General features: G+C 38.7%; 1 protein-coding gene across 1 annotated transcript in view; it reads right to left on the bottom strand.

The window, feature by feature from the left end:
* Positions 1 to 21,160, bottom strand: part of CPVL (carboxypeptidase vitellogenic like) — a 113,989-nt gene that overhangs the window by 78,937 nt on the left and 13,892 nt on the right. The window contains exons 4-7 of the mRNA XM_063450699.1: positions 18,075 to 18,189; positions 16,790 to 16,848; positions 16,554 to 16,633; positions 14,277 to 14,343 (exon numbers count right to left, since the gene is read on the bottom strand). Of these exons, the coding sequence (XP_063306769.1) occupies positions 14,277 to 14,343; positions 16,554 to 16,633; positions 16,790 to 16,848; positions 18,075 to 18,189 (321 nt within the window). The remainder of the gene's footprint in view (positions 1 to 14,276; positions 14,344 to 16,553; positions 16,634 to 16,789; positions 16,849 to 18,074; positions 18,190 to 21,160) is intronic.

Here is a 21,160-nt window from a genome sequence, read left to right as displayed (position 1 = left end):
TGCTGGGAATTCAAAGCAAACTGCATCGCCCCTGTTAAAATCAAATATATTACTAGTTTATATTCTGAAGTGATTAAATGGGTTATAATGGAGTATTAATATCACAGCTTGATCACATCGATAAAAACGTCTAACCAAATATTTGGTCATTTGCATCAAATCAGACAAAGTTTAAATAGGTTAGCAAATAAGGTAAAATTAAACTGCATCTGTAATTAAGAAACCACTACTTTTGAGGGTAGAGTAACAGAACATGTGGACTCCACTCACAAAGTAAAAAAGTCAGGTCTGTATCTGAAGTTAGAAGGTCCATGCAACCAATTTGGCCAAGTTGGTCTAAAGCGAAATGTGATGACTGATGCAGTCCTTTAGAGTCAACCATCTGAATAAATTTCACTTTTTCCCCAGATAATCTATTTACAAAGCCATACAATTTAGTGATTGTTTGAAATACTAAGAATTCTTGCCAATCTCAGTACAATACGGTACAGTATAACAGTAATACAGTCTGGTAAAAAGTTAAAGGAAATCTCTGGTAACCATAAAAACTTCACCTAAACTCTCTTACCTTAAGGGGTGGTCTCTTATCTTAAGGGATTAAACTGCCCTCAAACAGCTTAACCCCAAAGTGTGCCTCCAGTGCCGGATCATCAGGTCCCTGACTCAAGGTTTAAGAAAAAGTGATCTATAGAATTCATAATGCATTATGAAAAAATAAATAAAATTAAAATAAAAAAGAAAATTTCCCCTCAAAAGCTGCCCTTCAAACAACTGGTGAAGCTAAGATTTCAATGATCATGTCGATCAGTCCTGATTGCACCTAAAACTGATGTATCAAGTACTAATTGCAGCATTTACTCGAATAGCCAGACTCTGAAAAACAGCTAAAACCTTATTTGCAGAGAGATATTTCAACAAGTGTCCCCAATTTGGACTTATTAAGCCATAGCACATACCCACTTGCTTTGTTCATCAAAGTATTTGAGAGCAACGACTTATGGGACGCATTCCTACCTAGGCAAAAATAGAAAAAGGTCAACAATAGAGGATGCCAGTAAGGCTTGTCGAGGAGACCTTGCCTAGCTAGGATTCGCCTTCTTGGGTTCTACCAGACTATTTTGAGACCACAAATGAAGTTACCTACCCCACAATAGAGAAGTAACCTTAGAATGCCAAGCTATAGGGGTAATGACATACCAGACAGCATTATCTCTTGTATTGAGGGTACAATACCCAAAATGTTTTAACATAAGTTAAATGTGGAAGGGTCAAATTATGCTATTGTCACCGCCTAAACCGAACGACAACCATATTACCCCTGGAGTCACAATAGCAATGTTAAACTACCTGTGTTACTGCTAGACTAGATTGCGCACTGACCTAGCCTGTTTGCGTTATAAACCCTTATTTAAATGCTATACTGTTCTAACTACTTAAGCCTGAATATACAAAATAATCATGCCTGTAAATCATATGCCCCGCATGTTCAGCGAGGAAAATGCCTGAGGACTGCCTTTGGGGCACCTCAAACCTACTTGTATCTTTTACCTGCACTGCAAAAAAAATAAAAAATAATTGTGCTATTGTCAAACTGTAATGTCAGTCATGATGTACAACTTATATGATTTAGCAGAAAATGGCTGAATGATTGTTGACTCACATGAAAACCAATAGAAAATGTCAAATTGAAATGGAAAAAAAAATAAAGGATATCATTTGCCATGAGCAGGGCAGATAGCTCAAATAAGGATTGTAAATTGCCGTTGCCTTTGGGGAGTCCTTTTCTGTACCTACAGATTTTCACTGTCATATTGGTCCACTGATGAGAGTAATGTAAAGGGCAGCTTATCAAAACTATCATAATTGCTTTAGAAGACAATCATTATCCCTAGTTCATCATCATAGGAAAGCTTACATCAGAGATCACAATATCAGTCTCTTGCCTGCAAGAGGTTTCAATTCTAGATCAATGTACCAGTAATGTATCTCCGTAGACTTTTTTTTTTTTTTTAAACCTCAAAGTTCCAGCACAAAGGGACCTCACAAAGTTCAACGGCCAACTCAACAGAGAAAATAGTGGGAATTTTAACAGTTACAGATGTTCCTCGGATTAGGAATGGAATTTAACATTTTTCTGTTAAGTATACCAAATTCCCATGCAAGTCAATAAGAGTTGCACACAAGACATCGATAAAATACACAACACTGTCCAGAATTAGCATTTTATACGGAGCAGTAATCCATGCGCAGAACAAAAGAGGAGATGCTCCTGTTGTGAGTGTTAGACATCCTTTCTTTGCAGAGTAATAAAACAACGAGACAGCGCAATCATCCGTCCCACCTCACACACAAACAAAAAGGGAGGGGGATAAAAGAAAGAGGACAACTGCTTTTGAGTAAAGGAATGCAAATAAAAAATGCCTACACAGCATAAAAGTTACAATTTATTTCTTCTTGAGAGAATGATAGTCTAGGTTAACAATAGCCAACTTTGACAATGAAGATGTCCATGAACTATATTTATAATGAGAATACCATAGTTTTAACCTTTTCAGTGATAACCAACACTGGTCAAACCCAGCCGAGCTATAACTACAGAAGAGAAATACATGTGCTGCAAACCGTAAATCAAAGTTTTGTTTTCCAGGTAGCCAGGACTTGTGTATTTTTGATAGCTTATGTACAATTTTCTGTAAGAATAGATTTGTGCCAAAAATGCCCACTTCACAAAAGTGAACATCTTGCATTATGTAAAGACAAACTAAACTTCAGAGAAAAAAAAATAATAAACAAACATGTGGATAGTCTCAAGGGTATCAGTGCAATTTATGATTAATCTTCGCAGGGCTGTATATGGGAACAATTGATTTATACACTATAGGCACCCAGACCACTTCAGCCCATTGAACTTGACTGGGTGCAGTGTCCCTTTTGCAGTTAGTGCTGCAATGTAAAACACTGCAGCTCCAAGTCTACCTCCAGTGGCTGTCTACCAGAGAGCTCCTAGAGGACTTCCTGGATAGAAACAGATTTTTGGTCCGTTTAAAGACTATGGACGTCCTCACGTTCTGCATGAGGACATCCAGAGTCAGATTTTACCCCATAGGAAAGCACTCATTCAAAGCTTTCCTACGGGAGGGTCTAATGCTGGAGTGGCGTTTGCAGAGCATGCGCATTAGAGCCTGCACATCACGGGACTTTGGAGGGGGAGGAGCATCGATCCAGCACTGAGGAACATTGGCACTGGGATCAGGTTTATAACCCTTTATTTCCCTGGGGGGGGGGGGGGGGCGGGAAGAGAGGGCAGAGTCAGGCAGCGTTATAGTGCCTGGAATATAGCTTTGTATTCCTGGCACTAGAATATCTTTTTACAAGAAGGTGCACTACACCCAAGACAATACAAAATTTGCTAAACAAATGTTACCAGTTTAAAAAAATAAATAAAAAATAAATAAAACAGTATTAACATAACCATTTGAGGATCAGACTATTTCAGTGCAGATTGAGAAATTACAGTGTTTACATTGCAGGGTTTAGTCTTCTTTTAGCGGCTGTCAGTAGGACTAAAACGGTCGTGTGATGTGGAAGCCCTATAGGAAAGCATTGCTTCCTTGCGCTGTGCAAGGGGCATTGGATTGAACCATTAATGGAGAAGGCATGGCCTACTCCGTCACATTGCAAGAGGCAGAGAGCCAAGCAGCTGTGATGGAATCTCGGTGCTGGAAAAAAATCTAAGTAATATTTTCATTGCATGGGGGAAGGGGATTTGGCATGGAAAGGAATAGTGGAGTGGGCACTATAGTGTTTAGTTATACAGATGTGTATCCCTAGTGCTACAGTGTTCCTTTAACAAAATAATAAATATCAAAAAAAATAAAAAATAATTGACTCAGACTCCACAGAAGAAATAGTTTACAGACACCAGCTAAGTTGGTAGGAAATGAAGCAGGGAAGGGGAATAAAAAAAATATTGTAAAAAAATAATCAGATCTATTGCTGAAAAAGTAATTATACCTTTTTGCCAGAGGAGATCCCAAGTATGAGGACAAAGAACTGATAAAAAATTATGTCTTGATACATTGCTTTATTCCACAAGTTCATCCAATGTCAGAAATCCTAGACTAATGCATTCAATTTCAACATAGGTTTCCCAGTTCAGAGGGACAGTGTGATAGTGTGATGACTAAAAAAAAATTACAAATAAAATAAAAACTATTCTCAATGCACAATAAGGGTGGAAAAAATTAAACAAAAACACGGATTTTAAAAATCCATTTAAAAAAAATAATTATATTGAATTTCTTTCCAAAGATGGTTTTCTATTTAAGATACATTGTAGTCCCAAAGTCATTCAGCATGAAATATTGATTAGTTAGCAGAAGACTGTTACTTCATGCATTAGTTACACTTTTGGTAAACCAATTCCATTAATCAGAGTCTTTTGAACTTACATCTGACGAAACACGCACTTTTTTTTCACATCAAAGTGTCCGAACACAAACAAAAAGGAGGAATTCCACATTTATCGAAATCCTGGTGCAACCAGATCTTGGGTTGGCTGCCGCTACTCAAGGATCAGTTAAACAGCAGGTTTATTTGGAAAAGTGCAATGTGTCGATCTCTAAGAGATCTCTCTTGGAGATTAAAACGTTGCACTTTTCCAAATAAACCTGCTGTTTAACTGATCCTTGAGTGCCTGGACCACGATTTTGTTCAACTATCAAGGTGTCCTAAAACACAAAGTTCAGAAATATACCTAATCCCACTGGTATTCTGCAAATCAATGATTAGAACGACGAGCAAGAATGAGTTTGTAAGTTTAAAAATCTTGATTTAAATATAGTCAGTGATCTAATCAAATCCACCCGGGTGGGTATGGCTAGACCTTTGTAGACATTATATCCATAATACTCACCTACAATTGATATACATTTAAGGACAGTAATAAAAGGCATGTGTGAGGATGTGGTTTCACCCAAGTAATGAATTGGTTAGTGTGCCCTATATGTAATTTGAAGAATAATTGTACTGCTGGTTTAACCATATAGTTATACAATGTATTTTCGTGACATGTTTAGCTTCTTGTATACATTTAAAAAAAAAAAAAAAAAGGTATTGTTAAGAGTCTGCATTTTCATGGTGAAAAATATGTGGACAATATACAGGTATTTTTTTACATGTACAACATAAGGCCAGACATGCAGGCATCCCTTAAAGGGACACTACAGGCACCCAGACCACTTCTGCCCATTGGAGTGGTCTGGGTGCCAACTCCCACTACTCTTAACCCTGCAAGTGTAATTATTGCAGTTTTTTTTATAAACTGCAATAATTACCTTGCAGGGTTAAGTCCTCCCCTAGTGGCTGTCTACTAGACAGCCACTAGAGGGCACTTCCTGCGTCATAGCAAAGATTTCCTTTGCTAGAGCGTCGCTGGACATCCTCACGCTGTGTGATGACCTCCAGCGTCGCTCATTTCCCCATAGGAAAGCATTGAAATGCATTTTCAATGCTTTCCTATGGGGAGCGCTAATGCGCATGTGCAGCATTGCCGCATATGCGCATTAGGTCTTCTCGGCCGGGATCAGTCTCGCCCACTGCCCGTACTGAGTCAGAAGGATGAGCAGTGCGGAGGAGGAAGCAGCGATGAGGGACATCGCCGCTGCCTCAGGTAAGTTACTAAAGGGGTTTTCACCCGTTCAGCAACTGGGGGTTGGGGGGTGGGAGGGAGAGTAAACCTGCCAGGAAAACAATCCCTTTAAAACTAGTAGACAAGGTGCCCCTCCCCCTCCCTCCACAAAATGGGAGTTTGAGAACTATGTGGGGACCTTCACAAACATATCCTTATTTTAACTAGAGTTCTATGCATTTTCACTGACAGTCCAAACTCAAATCATGATCTGTCAACCCTAGTGGATATTGAGTAAAACGATTGGAGTTTGGGAGAGGGAAGTTGCTGTGAGGGTGATGGGTTAGAAAGAGATCCCACAAAGTATTGCCAAGAATCCAATTACAAATTAAAATGAATATGAATCTATACAGGATTCTTGTTCTCTGGCTTTTGGTGAAATTGCAGAATACACAAAGAAACCACCAATGTAAAAAATGATGTTTCCTTAACAAAAAAAAAAAAAAGGGAAAAGGTAGTGCCAGCAACACATCAAAGTATATCCTGACAATATGGTAATGTGAGCTAGAGGAAAGTTAAAGTAGTTGGCAAAGAGTGCACATGTGGAATCATTGTTTAAGTCCATTTGTCTTCTCCCTAATAGGCGTTTGTAATGAAACTGTATATATTTTACAGCATTCCTCCCTAGAACTGCACTTCATGCCTTTGTCAAATTCTACAGCTTCATTACCTTAATAAGTGGGAAGAGGAACAACGGTAATTATTCACCACACTTCATTTTCACAAAGACTTTGGACTAGAAGAAGTAAACATTAATTTCCTCTGCTTGCCTCCTCTCCGCAAAACATCGAGCCTGGTTTCAATTTTGGTTAAGAAAGACAAATGTGTCTGGCAGCCTCCCTCATCTCAAAAAAAAAAAGAAAGGGAAAAAAAAAAATGCACATGCGGTTTCATATATAACCATTTTATTAAGCCAAATTTATGCTGGAGGGACTTCCATTGTTTCGTTTCTATTCTTTTAAAAACAAACATAGTAAGGAGGGAGAAAGGGGAGGAGAAAAAAAAATAGGTGGATCCAATGTCTGCTGTCTACATTAAATTGTGGATTAGTTTACAATATTATACAAGAGCGTTCAGAATAGGGTTAACTCTTTGTAGTAGAGAATTATTTATTTATTTGTTTACATTTTCAGAGATCTATACTTTGCTCCACTGTAATTAATAATAAAAAAAAAAATAAGCATAAGACTACACATAGTAAGAACCCAAGTACACAATCTGGTGTTCCAATACGTCACACATTACTGAATATCAACAAAACTAACAAAATATCGGCAACATAAGCACTTCATGTTATAGTTGTATGGATTATGGTACATGTAGTTTTATAATACCAGATTGTTCATGTAACACTCCATGCACCATAACAACTACAGCTCACTCTGGCACCAGCTACAGTGTATGGAATCAAACAATTTAGAACAGCTTGACTTATGGACAGAGTAGAACAAAATGGCAGTCCTTGGATATTGAGATCCGACACCAGGAAGGAAAGAGAATAAAAATGCAAATAAGAGGTAAGGGGGGAGGGGAGGAGATATTAAAATACAAGAGCCATAAGGGAAGGAAACTAACACACCTGGGTCAGGATGGATAACGGAGGCTTCCCTTAATGTGCTGGGGCCATATTTAGTGGTCTCAGACTAACCAAAGAGTTCTTTGCAAAACTGGAAACCAGTGCTGCAAAAAGACCCTTAAAGGGACACTATAGTCACCAGAACAACTACAGCTTAATGTAATTGTTCTGGTGAGTATAATAGTTCCCTTCAGGCTCCCCCCCCCCCCCCCCCCGCCTAGCACAGTCCAACAGGGCTCCGGCTGGAGCTACCCGCGATGTCCTGGTACGCTTTTTACTTACCCGAGACAGAGCGGCGGTCCAAGAAACAAGACGCCTTATGGCTTCGAGGACATGCAACTAATATTTCTGCAGGATTTATGCCGCTCGACACTACAATGGAGGGGATCCCTCAAAGAAGTCACACAGACCCTGCGCACTACGGGCATCGCCTATAAATGGGCGCACCTACCCACTCATCTCTGCGGACGACACCGAGGAGTTTAAGAAACTGGGCATACCCCCACCCACAGGCTCAGGAAGCGGGCCACGCAGCACATGGGACATTGCCAAGGTGGTACCCTTCACCCAAAGAGCCGCTGCTGACACCGGCTGAGGGCAGACAGAAATTCCAGACGTGGGCTCTGATCGGGCCGCAAATAAAACTCCAGCTACCTGTTTAATTTGTTTATTTTTTTCTTTTTCCAGTTGACCTTTTTTCAGTTTAATTTTTATTGTGTACGATATGTTGGTCCACACATAACATATAGAACAAAGCGGAGACACTATTTCGGTGTCTAGTTTCCCCCCCCCCCCCCCCATACTGCTCAGGGGTTATTGAGCGGAACCTCTTAAGACTGAGGTCCTACTACACTTACCACAGCACGGAAATGTGCCTACACCTCAGATCTCCTGTACTGTGATACAGGAGTCCACGTAATTGATAGCCCTGCACGCTGCCCTCACCCTACATTTAACCGGTGCCTCCTCTAAACTGAATACCCGACCCAAAGGTATAGCTGGTTGGCATGTGGAGTGTTGACGGGTGCAGGCATGCAGTAATGCATAGTAATAGTACAACAACAACCATACACTGAGAGACGCACCTTAAACGAACGCGTCACGAACACGGTATTAACTCTTATAATTTATCCCTCTCATGTATCGCTCTTTTCTTAAACCTAAGACTACTGACACCTACGGCTAACTATAAAAATGTGCAATGTATGCCAATGTCATGCATTAGTTACTTGATGTTAAATGTTGACTTGTGAACATATGCTGTTAGGGCATGTCAAAAGTATTTGTTACCATTATTACTTTATGCACGCAAAAATAAAGAATTGAAAAAAAATAAAAAATTACCAATTTGAGAATTTACTAAAATATAAAAAAAAAATGTTTAAGTCACCAAATTCCTGAGACATTGGAGATCATATTCAGGACAATCTAACCAGATAAAGCTCAAGGAGAGGAGAAGCACTGAAACTTATGTATTGCTATGTTACTACTGGTTAACCCCTTTCGTACCCAGAAACCAACCCAGGGCAATCCTTAGTACCCAAAAACAACAAAAATAAATGAATCTAGAGAATGTTTACGACGATCTCTTGCTAATTAAAAAATGTCTTATTTCTGAAAAGGAAACGGTCACTTTCTGATAGCAACAATTTCCCTCAACCTAATAGACCATATTAGTAAGAATTAAGGAATAATGTCCCATAGCACTTCTGGGTACAAAAGTGTTTAACCTTGGGCACTTTTTCAACTGAGTCTCACTTGTGCATGCACTATCACAGCACCTGCATCGTGGTGATCAAGGTCATTTTCATCACATCACAAGCCCATAGAGAAACTGCTATGTTTACAAATGGGTTAATCCAGCCTCTAGTGGCTCTCATATTGACAGCCGCTAGAGGCGCTTCCGCGCTTCTCACTGTGATTTTCACGGTGAGAAGACGCCAGCGTCCATAGGAAAGCATTTAGAATGCATTCCTATGGACTGGCTGAATGCACGCGCGGCTCTTGCCGCGCATGCGCATTCAGTCGATGACGACTGAAGGAGGAGGAGGAGAGTCCCCAGCGCCAAGGGAGCCCGGCACTGGAGAAAGCCGAGTGTTTAACCCCCTTCCTCCCCCTTCAGCCCGATGGGAGTGGGACCCTGAGGGTGGGGGCACCCTCAGGGCACTATAGCAGTCCTTTAAATAAGGGGCACAACTACAAATGTATATGAAAAGATTTTTATTAAATGGGTCATGATAATAGGTTATCATTAACTGTATCAATGAATGAAAAAGACATACAATGTCAAATGAAAAATACAATGTAACACCTACAAAGTTCTAGAGTAGCCTATAAGCAGACTACATAATGCATAAATCACTGAATACAAGTATCGAAAATAGCTGTATGAGATACCGAAAAATGTATTATAAACCCCAAAACAATTATATATACACAAAGAAAAGAAAAGCATACCAGACCTAGTGAGAAGGACAAGAGTCAACGAATAAAAAAAATAAAATAAATAAAATAAAAAGTAGAATCAAAGTATTATGTGCATTATACAATACGCTTAAGTCTGAATAAAAACCTTTTAGTTGCTGCACATGTATTATGCTAATAAATGATATCCTTGGGATGTTCTACAAGAATCAGGTCCATTTAATTCCACTATAGAAGTAGTGAGGTTTTACAGGGTTAAATCACTAAAGTTTGCATGGCCCCGTACCAAATGGGGAAACCAGCCGGTTGCATAGGGGACCAATTCAGACTGCAAAAACAGGACTTTGTTCACATTTTTTTTTAACAATGTCTGGATTTTGCAGAGCAGGCTCAGAATGTGGCTGAATTTGGCCTTGGAAATTAAATGTAAAAAAAATATATAAGAAAAACCCAGTTGCTATTTTTTGTTACAATAAGCAGCCACTGGCTACTCACCGTTTAGCAAGGGACTGACAATTTGCAAATGTGCATCCTGCTGAATGTATTCGGTCTTAATTCAGTTAAAAAAAAAAAAAAAAGGTTGGTGCTTGGTATGTTTTCGGAATCAAAGTTTGCGTAGGGTTCGGATGCTTCCAAAATCAACAGAATTGTCATTAGTAAATATGAAAATTGTCATTCCGGTCAGAATTCAGACATTTTCACAGAATTTTGTCCATAAGACAAAATCCGAACTTTAGTAAATAATCCTGTGAGTTTTAGAAATGAATGTATAAGACGCTTAATAGTCTGAGTAAAGATTCCAAGTTGCTGTACATTTATTATTATGCTAAATTAATTCTATTAAAATGTCGTAGAGCCCAAAAAAAAAAAAAAAACACAAACATTTGATTATACCCGGATCTCCAAGTGGGGCCATCTAGGCCAAGTGGGTTTTTTGGTTCTCCTTTTTTCACTACAGACTTTTATGGATTACACAATTTTTTGGACTGTTATTCTCATCTTTTAACCTATTTATTTCCTTGGCCATTATTAGTGTGCTCATTATTATTAATCTCTCTATTCTGTCCATTGCATTTAAATTCTTCCTTTAAAAAAGGAACACAAACATGTAATCCTGACCACATAGTGAAAACCCACCACTTGCCCTCCCCTCCTCAGCCCCCTCAGAATGGGTTAAAACTCACCTTATTTTCAGCTCTCCACAGGCCTGCTGGTGCTGCCCCCGCCCCATTGGTGACAGAATTACAGATTTTAGCCAATCCAATGCTTTCCCATAGGGAAAGCATTGGATTGGCTAAAATAGTCAAGGGGCAGGGCCAAACACAGTTTTGGCCAATCAGCACCTCCTCATAGAGAGGCATTGAATCAAATCAATGCATCTGTATGAGGTAAATTCAGCATCTCAATGCAAAGCGTGGGGACACCGAAGAGCAGAGCTGCCTACTGTGCAGCACTGAGCCAGGAAGCACCTCAAGTGGCCATCTGGAGGTGTCCCTAAGGGCAATGTAGGCACTGCATTTTCTCTGAAAAGGCGGTGTTTACATGAAAATGCCTGAAGGCAATGATTATACTCACCAGAACAACTACATTAAGCTGTAGTTGTTCTGGTGACTATAGTGTACCTTTAAGCAGCCAACTCCAACAAGTTGGTTTTATTCATTAAACAGCTTAGCCATGTTATGACTTAAAGGAACACTAAAGTGTTAGGAATATAAACTTATTCCTATCACTATAGTGTTAAACTAGCTCTTTAGGTCCCCAAGCCCCGTCTCGTGGAGTTAAAAGGTTGTTTTACTAGTCTTTTCTCCATCAACGCACTGGTCTTGCCGTGGCTGAGATCATCAATCTTGATTATCTCCGCCAATCAAATATTTAAGCAGTAGTGGTTCTGGTGACTATAGTGTCCCTTCAAGCTCAGTCAAAGAATTCTTCAAAAACATATAATTGGAGAATTACAGGAACACTAAAGAGTTAGGAATACAAAACTGCCTTCCTAATGATAGTGTCCTACTGCCAGTAGCTAGAGGTCCACCCCCCATGTTGAAAGGGTTAAAAAATTAAGTTTTTTTTTTAATTATATAAAAACCCTTCATTTCAGCACCAATGTTCCTCAGCGTTGCTCGGTCTCCTCCTTTGACGTTGTGGTGATGGGGGAACCCAATACGCATGCAGGGCAAGCTCCGGGTGCACATTAGGCCTTCCCGATTGGAAAGCATTGACTCAATGGTTTATTGTGGAAATTTTGAAGAAGCTACACACCCTCATGCAAAGCGTGAGGACGCCTAATGTCATTTCATGGAGTTAAACTACGTGAAAAGACAGGAAGCGCCTCTAGTGACAGTCTTAAAGTGGCCTCTAGACTGTAAGCAGGGTCCTCATCTACCTATTGTTCCTGTATTATTTTGTAATTGTCACATTTCCACCCCTTCCATGATATTGTAACATGCTATGGAATAAATTGGCACTATATAAAACACTACTAAAGGCAGTCTTAAACACATTGCAGGTTTAAGGGTGCTGGGACACTTCACCCAAATGACTTCAATGAGCTAAAGTGGTCTGGGTGTCTATAGTGTCCCTTTAAAGACATATTCTAATTACCAGAAGTACTATAAGCACTCTGGTGGCTATGTTGCCAAGACAGCCAGCATTCCCACCAATGAATAAATATCCAAAGTATGGCAGTATGCAAGTATGAACTTTACCATACCACTACTGGCCGGAAGGGCCACATGTACCGGAAAGAGCCCAAAAGTGTCAATCTGTCCAACAAGACAAGAGATTAACAGGGTACTCCAGAAACATCACTTTAGTGGTTTTGTTCTTAGAGTACCCCATTAACTTACTGAATATGCTCTGCATATATATTTTTTACGAGTTGGCTGCACTCACCTGAACATGCTTAAGTGGGGTGCTACTGGGGGCCAATAAGTACAGTAAAAATGAAAATCCAGCACACTCCCTTATCTACTAAACAACTACTTTGGTGCTGATCGGTTTTGCTAGTTTTATTAAAAATACACCTAATCTAGGCAAAAATAATGGTGGTTTAGTTACATTATATGATCATACATTGCATAAGCCTGCCACAACGTCAATGTACCCCATCTTTGGCAGGTCCTACTCTAACAGCTGTTTAGTAGATAAGGGAGTGCGCAGGATTTTCATTTTTACGTTATGAATCCTGATGGTGGAAACCATGTCAATACTGAACACAGTCCCACAGAATGACATGGTTTAATCAAATAGTTTGTTATTAAAAATACAAAGTTACATGACGAAATTTATTCTGGAAATCATGAGCAATTGCTGTATTTTATTACTTTTGGTGGAGCTTGCCAATTTTACACAAAACAAAGAAACAGTTTAAGCAACGGCAAAATAGAGACTCTTATTAAATAAACATTAACGGAATCCCAATGCTTTATGACTAAGCACGGAAGAGCATTTTGCATTAAGAATGGATTACTGGGAATAAAAGGGTTTTCATACATGTGTTTTTTGCCAACTTAAAATACAAGGTAAGATAGAAAGAAACAGTGAATACATTAAGTCAATAGATTTCAGAGACTTCATTAGTTGGGGTGATTGACAAGTCACCCCTGCCCAAAGCAAGAGCTGAAAGGCAATGGGTTAAATGATGGACAATATACATCATTGTAGGTTCATAGGAGGTAAACCAAACAATACCATCAAGGTAAAAAGGGACACAAATGTGTGCGCTGAACTATAAGGTATGGATATAAGGCATTGAGAAAAATAGGGGCTGTGTATCCTCTTAGTACTGAACAGTGGTACTGCAACAGCCATAACATATGCCCACCTCATTTGGAATTTCAAAGCACAGAGTGATGGGGGAGAAACTGCTGGAGAGCATTATTGAGCTTATAACAAATAATGGTCTGATGTTTGACTTAACCCCTTAAGGACAGACGACGGATATATTCCGTCATGATTCCCTTTTATTCCAGAAGTTGTGTCATTAAGGGGTTAACAAGCCTACAAGAAAGTTCGAGCCATCAACTTTTACCTCAAACCACTGAGCAACTGTCTAGGCAACAAAAATAGAAAGAAAGAAAAGGTAATTTTGAAAATAAATGGTTTTAAAACACAAATGTTTAAGAACAAAAGATGGTCTGCACATAAAAATAAATAAAAGGTTATCCTTTATGGGGGGGTGAACCCATAAATTAAAAATTATCAATTCTAAAATAAATGGATACATTTAAATGGAAAAACCAAAGAAGAAGGTGTTTGCTTAAGACAGTAAAAATGACAACCATACGGTCCATTGCCAGGATTTTCTAAAATCATCGTCACACGGTGAATGTAATAAGCTGACTGAAGCCATTAGATGCATCACACTACCCAATCTGCCTAGAATTAGCATTATGACCTCACTGGATTCTTGTTACACCACAGCAAGTTTGATGACATCACAGAACTGTATACATCTTCCAGGAATTAACTCAACTATAAATAACAATTTTTTATTTTTTTTAAAGGACACCATGCGAACTCATCCTGCAGTACATGATGATAAAATATGGGTATTTTCTATACAGGTATTGAAGAATTAAAGCTTACTTCTCCTGTAGCGTAAAACTCATTCTTCTGATACTCAGGAAAGATTTGAAAAAACTGAGTGAGTGCGCTGAAATACATTAAGTAAAAGTAGTCAATAAAAAATAAAAAAATAAAATGTTACAATGTATTATTGTAAAGATTTATTCTCTAAACCGTAAATGGCGGTACAATTATATAAACCTAAACATTAGAACATTTAAAACTCTGAAACGTTAAAACATATATATGGTGCAGTACCGTATGGTTCCAAATATATATGAAAAAGAACAGATTTGTACTCACAGACACAGAGCCATCCACATCGGCTCTGATCACGGGTATATGTGGTTAAGGACCACACACCTTCTTTAAGAGCAGGAACAATGCCACCAGTGTTTATAGAAATATAAGTATATTTATTACATAAAACTATTTATAACAATAAAAACTATATATAGCAATATAAAAACACTGTGTAGGCATAAAAAAGTCCAATTGAATAAAGACCGGTATTCTCCAAGTTCCAGAACTTCTGGAAGTCTGGAACTTGGAGAATACCGGTCTTTATTCAATTGGACTTTTTTATGCCTACACAGTGTTTTTATATTGCTATATATAGTTTTTATTGTTATAAATAGTTTTATGTAATAAATATACTTATATTTCTATAAACACTGGTGGCATTGTTCCTGCTCTTAAAGAAGGTGTGTGGTCCTTAACCACATATACCCGTGATCAGAGCCGATGTGGATGGCTCTGTGTCTGTGAGTACAAATCTGTTCTTTTTCATATATATTTGGAACCATACGGTACTGCACCATATATATGTTTTAACGTTTCAGAGTTTTAAAGACAACAATATCCAGCAAAAAGAAGGGATAGGGTCGCCTCCACGGACCCCACAGGCTATCAAATTGAGCTATACACTATTAGCTCTCTAAAGTGTGAGTGGGAATTTTCCCTCTTAATTCAAATTTATTTTCATTTTTATCACAGTTTACACTATGTTTGGTATATTCTGTTTCTATTTAAGGTACTGATTACCAACTTAGGACACCTTTGTATATACCTAAAAGGTACTGTTTATGTATATATTCACATGCCAAAGTTTTTTCACTGATTGTAAATAGGAAAAAACACGATTGTTATCATTTAATATTTTATAGCGCTTCACCAGTACACTACCACTGAATTCACTCTTAAAGATAAGATTTTGGTGTTAAAGCTGCTCATCCGCTATTCACTTTTTGCAAATTAGCGCTAGTACTACCCTGTTTTATTAGAACATTTAAGTCAAAACAACTGACATGGGAAAAAAAAATACAATTATATTTACAACTTAGCTGAAGTCATAGCTTAGCTATTTGTCCCTAAACTTTGCAATAATTTTTTTTTATTTTTTAAATCCACCACCATTTGCGAATAACCAATCTACACACCTTTCGGTTTCTTTATCAAACAGCATAACATGGTTGTTTTAATTTTTTTGAAATACACTGAATATTATATATAAAAAAAGTTGCAGATAATTAAAAAAAAAAAAAAAATCAATTCAACAAAAAAAAAAATGATGCTAAAAATCTGATAGGACAGTGCCCCCTGGTGACAGAACTGTAGGAATGAGGAAAGTAAAAAAAAAAAAAAAAAAAAAAAAAAAGGTAGATGACAAACCCTCCCCCCACCCCCCCAAAAAAAAACACAAACAAAAAAAAACAACTAACAAATAAATAAAACTATACCATGCACATGAATGATGAGCAGTGATCTTACAAATTGATTAACATAATATAACAAACCCATAGAACCAAACTAATGACCCTAGAGGAGAAACATTCATCTAAATGGGAGACCCACTATATTAAATTAAAGTGGAAATGCACCTATTACAGATATGTTAATTAAAATAGCAATAACCACATGTCAAAATAATTTTCATGTTATAGATATACACTGTTCTTATTTGAAGAGGGAAAACAGTGATTTGCTCTGCAGTTCTGAGTGACTATTTGTGTCCTCAGCTAACCTTGCCCTAAAGCACAGCGGACCATTCCTGAATACACCAACTGGAAATCAATGCTTTTGGGTTTGATGCACAAATCAATATTGCATGTTGTACAAATCCAGATTAAAATATTTTCCAAACATCGCTGAAGTTATCAGAATTTATTCTGCCACATTAAATTAGCATGTTGTTCATCAAAGTTAAAGGTCAGATGCAGGGAATTTTTGAAGGTTGGGGAAATAAAATAAAGGAAAGAAGAGGTTCTGTAATTTTCTTAGATGTTAGCAGTAGTTTACCTGTACAAGTCTCTTCCTACATCTTCTTCATTTACTGCAAATCCTCGGTCATCATCGGTAAAACTAAAGCCAGTCCCAATCTGGTAAAATATAAAAATACAATGATATATTTTGTAAAATTAGCAAAAAAAAAAAAAAAAAAAAAAAAAAAAATCATAGCATGAGACAATACTAGTCTTTTCAAATTAGTCATTCCTTTACATGAATTGTGGCCATGAAATAAAACAACAACTTACAGGGTTATCGATGTAAAGCATGGAATACTTATTTGTCCAAGAAAAATTTCGATGCGTTACTAGAGAAAAACGAAAATTTGGTCAGCAAACCTGAATATTCTTACAGCAAACAACCATTTTCACATTCCACTGCTAGAAAACACAGATAAAAAAGGTATATCGCTATATTAAAGCAACACATTTATATTCCTGACCCTATAGCGTTAAAAAAAAAAAAAAATATTTAGGTGGCCAGCTCCCCCCGCTCCGCTTAAATAAGGCAAAAAACAAAGAAAAACACAAAACAATCACCTTTATTCCAGTGCCATGGGCTTTTGACTCCACCCCCACGGTGGAGTTCAACAGAATTGACAAATCTTAACCAAGCCAATGCTTTGTTGCATGAGCAACAATTGAATTAGCAGACATTATAAATTCGGAGGATCTCAGCCAAGGAGGCAGAGCCAAATGCTGTGCAGGCCAATCAGCATCTCCATAAGGGAGAGCGTGGAGATACTGAAAGAACATGCAGCACTGACCAAGGAAGCACCTCTAGTGGCTCTCTCGGTGACTGGCACTGGAGGTGTCCCTAAGGAATAATGTAAACACTGCTTTTTATCTGAAAAGGCAGTGTTGACATTAAAATGCCTGCAGGGACATACTATACTCACCAGAACAACTACATTGAGATTTAGTTGTTCTGGTGACTATAGTGTCCCTTTAATACAGTGATGGCAAACCCGTGGCACTCCAAGCCATCTGTGTGGGCACGCGGCCATAGCCAAGGATTCTCCATAGTGACCTGTGAAGGAGTTGGTCAGTAAAGGTTGGAATTTGTACATCGTAAATACTAGGACAGTGGTCAATGAGGAGGTGAAAACCAAAGGAAAAAAAAAAAGTTACCTGCGCTCTCTGAATCCCTATGTATATTTAAACAAATGGGGGTCATTTAGTTACTCAGATGGCCATTGGAAGGAATGCCTGCCTGCCAACGTCAAGGCAGACGTCCCTAGGCGGGTCCTACACTGACCCAATGAGGAGGTGGGCTTATATCTGCAGCAGTTTTTCAGAGGCGGCTCAACACAGGAGCCAAAACACTGCTGTACCTTGTTCTTTGAATAAATACTGCCTAACTAGGAGACTGCCTGGTGTACTCTGACTTTCTCTTTAACTACTGCTACAGGGAAGACCCCTTGCTCAAGTTGACAGGTGTACAAATTGTAAAATATTTTATAAATAAAGTGATCGTTCTGCATTACAGAGCTTTGTGAGAAGAAAGCTTAAGTCGTCGTCGTCATTTGCTTACATGTAAGGTTCTGGTTAACAACATAAGGTCCATGCTCCACAAACAGTCCAAACATAGACGTGCCTCCCGGACCACCTTGAAGCCACAGTAGAACAGGAGCAGTTTCTGGACTGACCTTCATGACAAAAATCAAAATAAGTGACATGAGCCATCTACAAATTACTGTAATATTAAGATATTGTAGTTGATAAAGGATTTTCAGAGATCAACCTACCCAAAAGAAGCAGACACGATTCCCACAGCACTACAACAGCAGCCCACATTTACACATCCTACTCACTGCGGCTTCTATCACACACACGTTCAATGTTAAATTAAATAAAAAATAATAAAAATAAAAAATGTCTAAATAAAACAAAAAACTAAAAATCAGAAACCACACAGAAGTTTAATGCAGCTAAGAAAGTGCCTCGCACATCGTCGTGGGAGGTAGGTCAAGGAAGAGAACTTTCTAAAAGGAGCTATCCAAACTGAACAAAACTAAAGTGTAAAACACTGTAAAACAGAGGAAAGACTGAGAAAAACCCCTTTCCTTAGTCTGCAGACTAATTATAGCATTATGGTTTCTATCTTGTTAGAAGAGAAATATGTATTGAATAGCACAGCAGATTAGGATAATTACTACATGTCACAATTTGAGAAGGAAGGCTTGTTAAAAACAATCCCCTATTCTTGTATAAATATATATACACACACACACACACACACACACACACAAAGCTTGGCACTCAAATTACAATGATATAATGGATTACGTGTACCCTGGTGCCAACTGCGTTTAGTAGATAGGCTTCGAAGAAGTAGGTGCCCTTTTTTTTTTTTTTTTTTTTTAAATAATGTTATTTATTGCATATAAGCAAAAATGACAAACCTGGGTGTAGAGACAGAGACAGAGATATCCCCATATCCATATCCTATAGGGAAAGCATTAGATTGGCTGAAACATGCAAGGAGGCGTAGTCAAATGTCTGTTTGACCAATCAGCACCTCCTCATAGAGATGCATTATCTCTATGAGGAGGTGCTGACACTATCAGACTCACTTACTGAGGCACCCTGTTCTCATACTTTGTTTACTTTAACGTTTATTTTGTTTTACATTCAGCAACGGTTTTAATGCCATAGTTTGTACGGGGTACTTGTGCCACCCTCAGCTCCATAGTTTATCCAACCTAAAGAATAACCCATCCCCTTCCCCCCTTTATGCAGTACCATATGATGATATATCATATCAGGCAGTACAACCGTAGACCATATTTGGCATCCAGTATTATACTGCAGACACTTACACTATGTAATGCGGACCCCAGGCACTGATCCCCCAGAGTGTAGTTTGGTCGGATGACCCCTTTCAGTTATAGTAATGAGTTTTAAGAAGTTATTATAAAATTAAAGAATTATTCAGTTCATGTATTGTACTTTACATCTCCTTGAGGTACCAAACTCTATGCGCACACCAACCTTCTCTTTCAATACTGTGATTCGTGACATTTCTTTTGTAGTACTGGATCTTTAAAATGATTAAAAAAAAAATCAGCCAGGATAAAACAGCAACAGATAAAAGTAAGTGTGCAAAATACTTTTATTGGATTCACAGTGTTTTTATAAGAATCCAATAAAAGTATTTTGCACATTTACTTTTATCTGTTGCGGTCTTATCCTGGCTGATTTTTTATCATTTTAAAGATCCAGTACTACAAAAGAAATCCCTGGTGGGGATTATTCCACCTACGCCTGGTTCATAGAGCAGTGTGGCTGCTCTGAACACTGTAAGTACGTTTCATTTTACCTTTTACTGCTATTTTTTTATACGGTAAACACTATGGGCCCTCTCTTGTGATTTTATTTTCATCAGACCGGCACTGCAAGCATCGCTAGAAGGATATCCTACATGTGGGGAGTTTAAATACCACTGTATGCTGTTTTACTCAGAGCTGGTTATAGCTCTCCCAATTCTAAGTTGGCACTCTTAGGACCTCAGTGTTGTCTGTAGTTGCAGTTAACCTACGTTAGTGCACCATTGGGTTTTTCCCCCTTTTATGTATTTTATATGCTGACGCTTATCTGGAATGCTGTAAGAAGTCTTGAGGATACACCTCCAAGTGTCCAGTTATATCCTACATGTGGGGAGCATGGGCGTAGGAACCCAAAAAAATCTGGGGGGGATAGCATTTTTACTCGCCGGGTATATTCTTATTCCGTAAACTAGGAGTTGTTTATCCCATTGTACAGCGCTACGGAATTTGCAGTCGCTATATAAATGATTAAATAATAACAACATTAAAGGGTCACCACAGGGAAGGGGTTTTACTTACCCGGATACAGCGCCGGGATCCTCCTGATTAGAACCACCCCTACCCTTCCCATGAATATTAGAACCACCCCTACCCCTTCCATGCACAAAAGAACCCCACCTACCCCTTCCACGCACATTAACCCCCTACCCCTTCCATGCATATTAGTACCCCCTAACCACTTCCATGCATATTAGTACCCCCCTAACCCCTTCCATGCATATTAGAACCCACCCTACCTCTTCCATTCATATTAGTACTCCCCTAACCCCTTCCAATAATTTTTCTACCTACCCCCTCCTCCCATCCATATTAGTAGCCCCCCTAAACCCTTCCAATTATTTTTCTACCTACCCCTCTCCCCTATCCTTATTAGTAGCCCCCCTAACCCTTTCCAATTATTTTTCTGCCATGTTAACTAACGCCAGTGCTGGAGTGCCTACATTAAAAGGCCTGCAGGGACAGGCTATAGACACCAGAACCACTACATTAAGCTGCAGTGCTTCTGGGGACTATAGTGTTTCTTTAATGTGAGGTAAATTAGAGATTAGTGCAACGAATAATATGCTAGATTGCCTACTTACAACCAGATGAGGATGATGATGGGCTCTAGCTGCAGTCTGGCTCCACTGGTCTGGTGTAGAACAGGCTCTCTGGAGGCTGTTTGTAACTGTGGTCACAAAAATCAATGTTCTGTGAGAACGGGAAGCAGCTCCATTTTTTGGGGGCCCTTTACACAGCTCAAGGTCTGGATCCCAGGGTCCACCTTCATGTTCCACCAATGAGTTTGTTC

This window comes from Pelobates fuscus, chromosome 4 (assembly GCF_036172605.1).
Source record: "Pelobates fuscus isolate aPelFus1 chromosome 4, aPelFus1.pri, whole genome shotgun sequence".
Taxonomy (NCBI): Eukaryota; Metazoa; Chordata; class Amphibia; order Anura; family Pelobatidae; genus Pelobates; species Pelobates fuscus.
The sequence above is the reverse complement of the archived record's forward strand: the minus strand, read 5'-3'. Positions and strand labels throughout refer to the sequence as shown.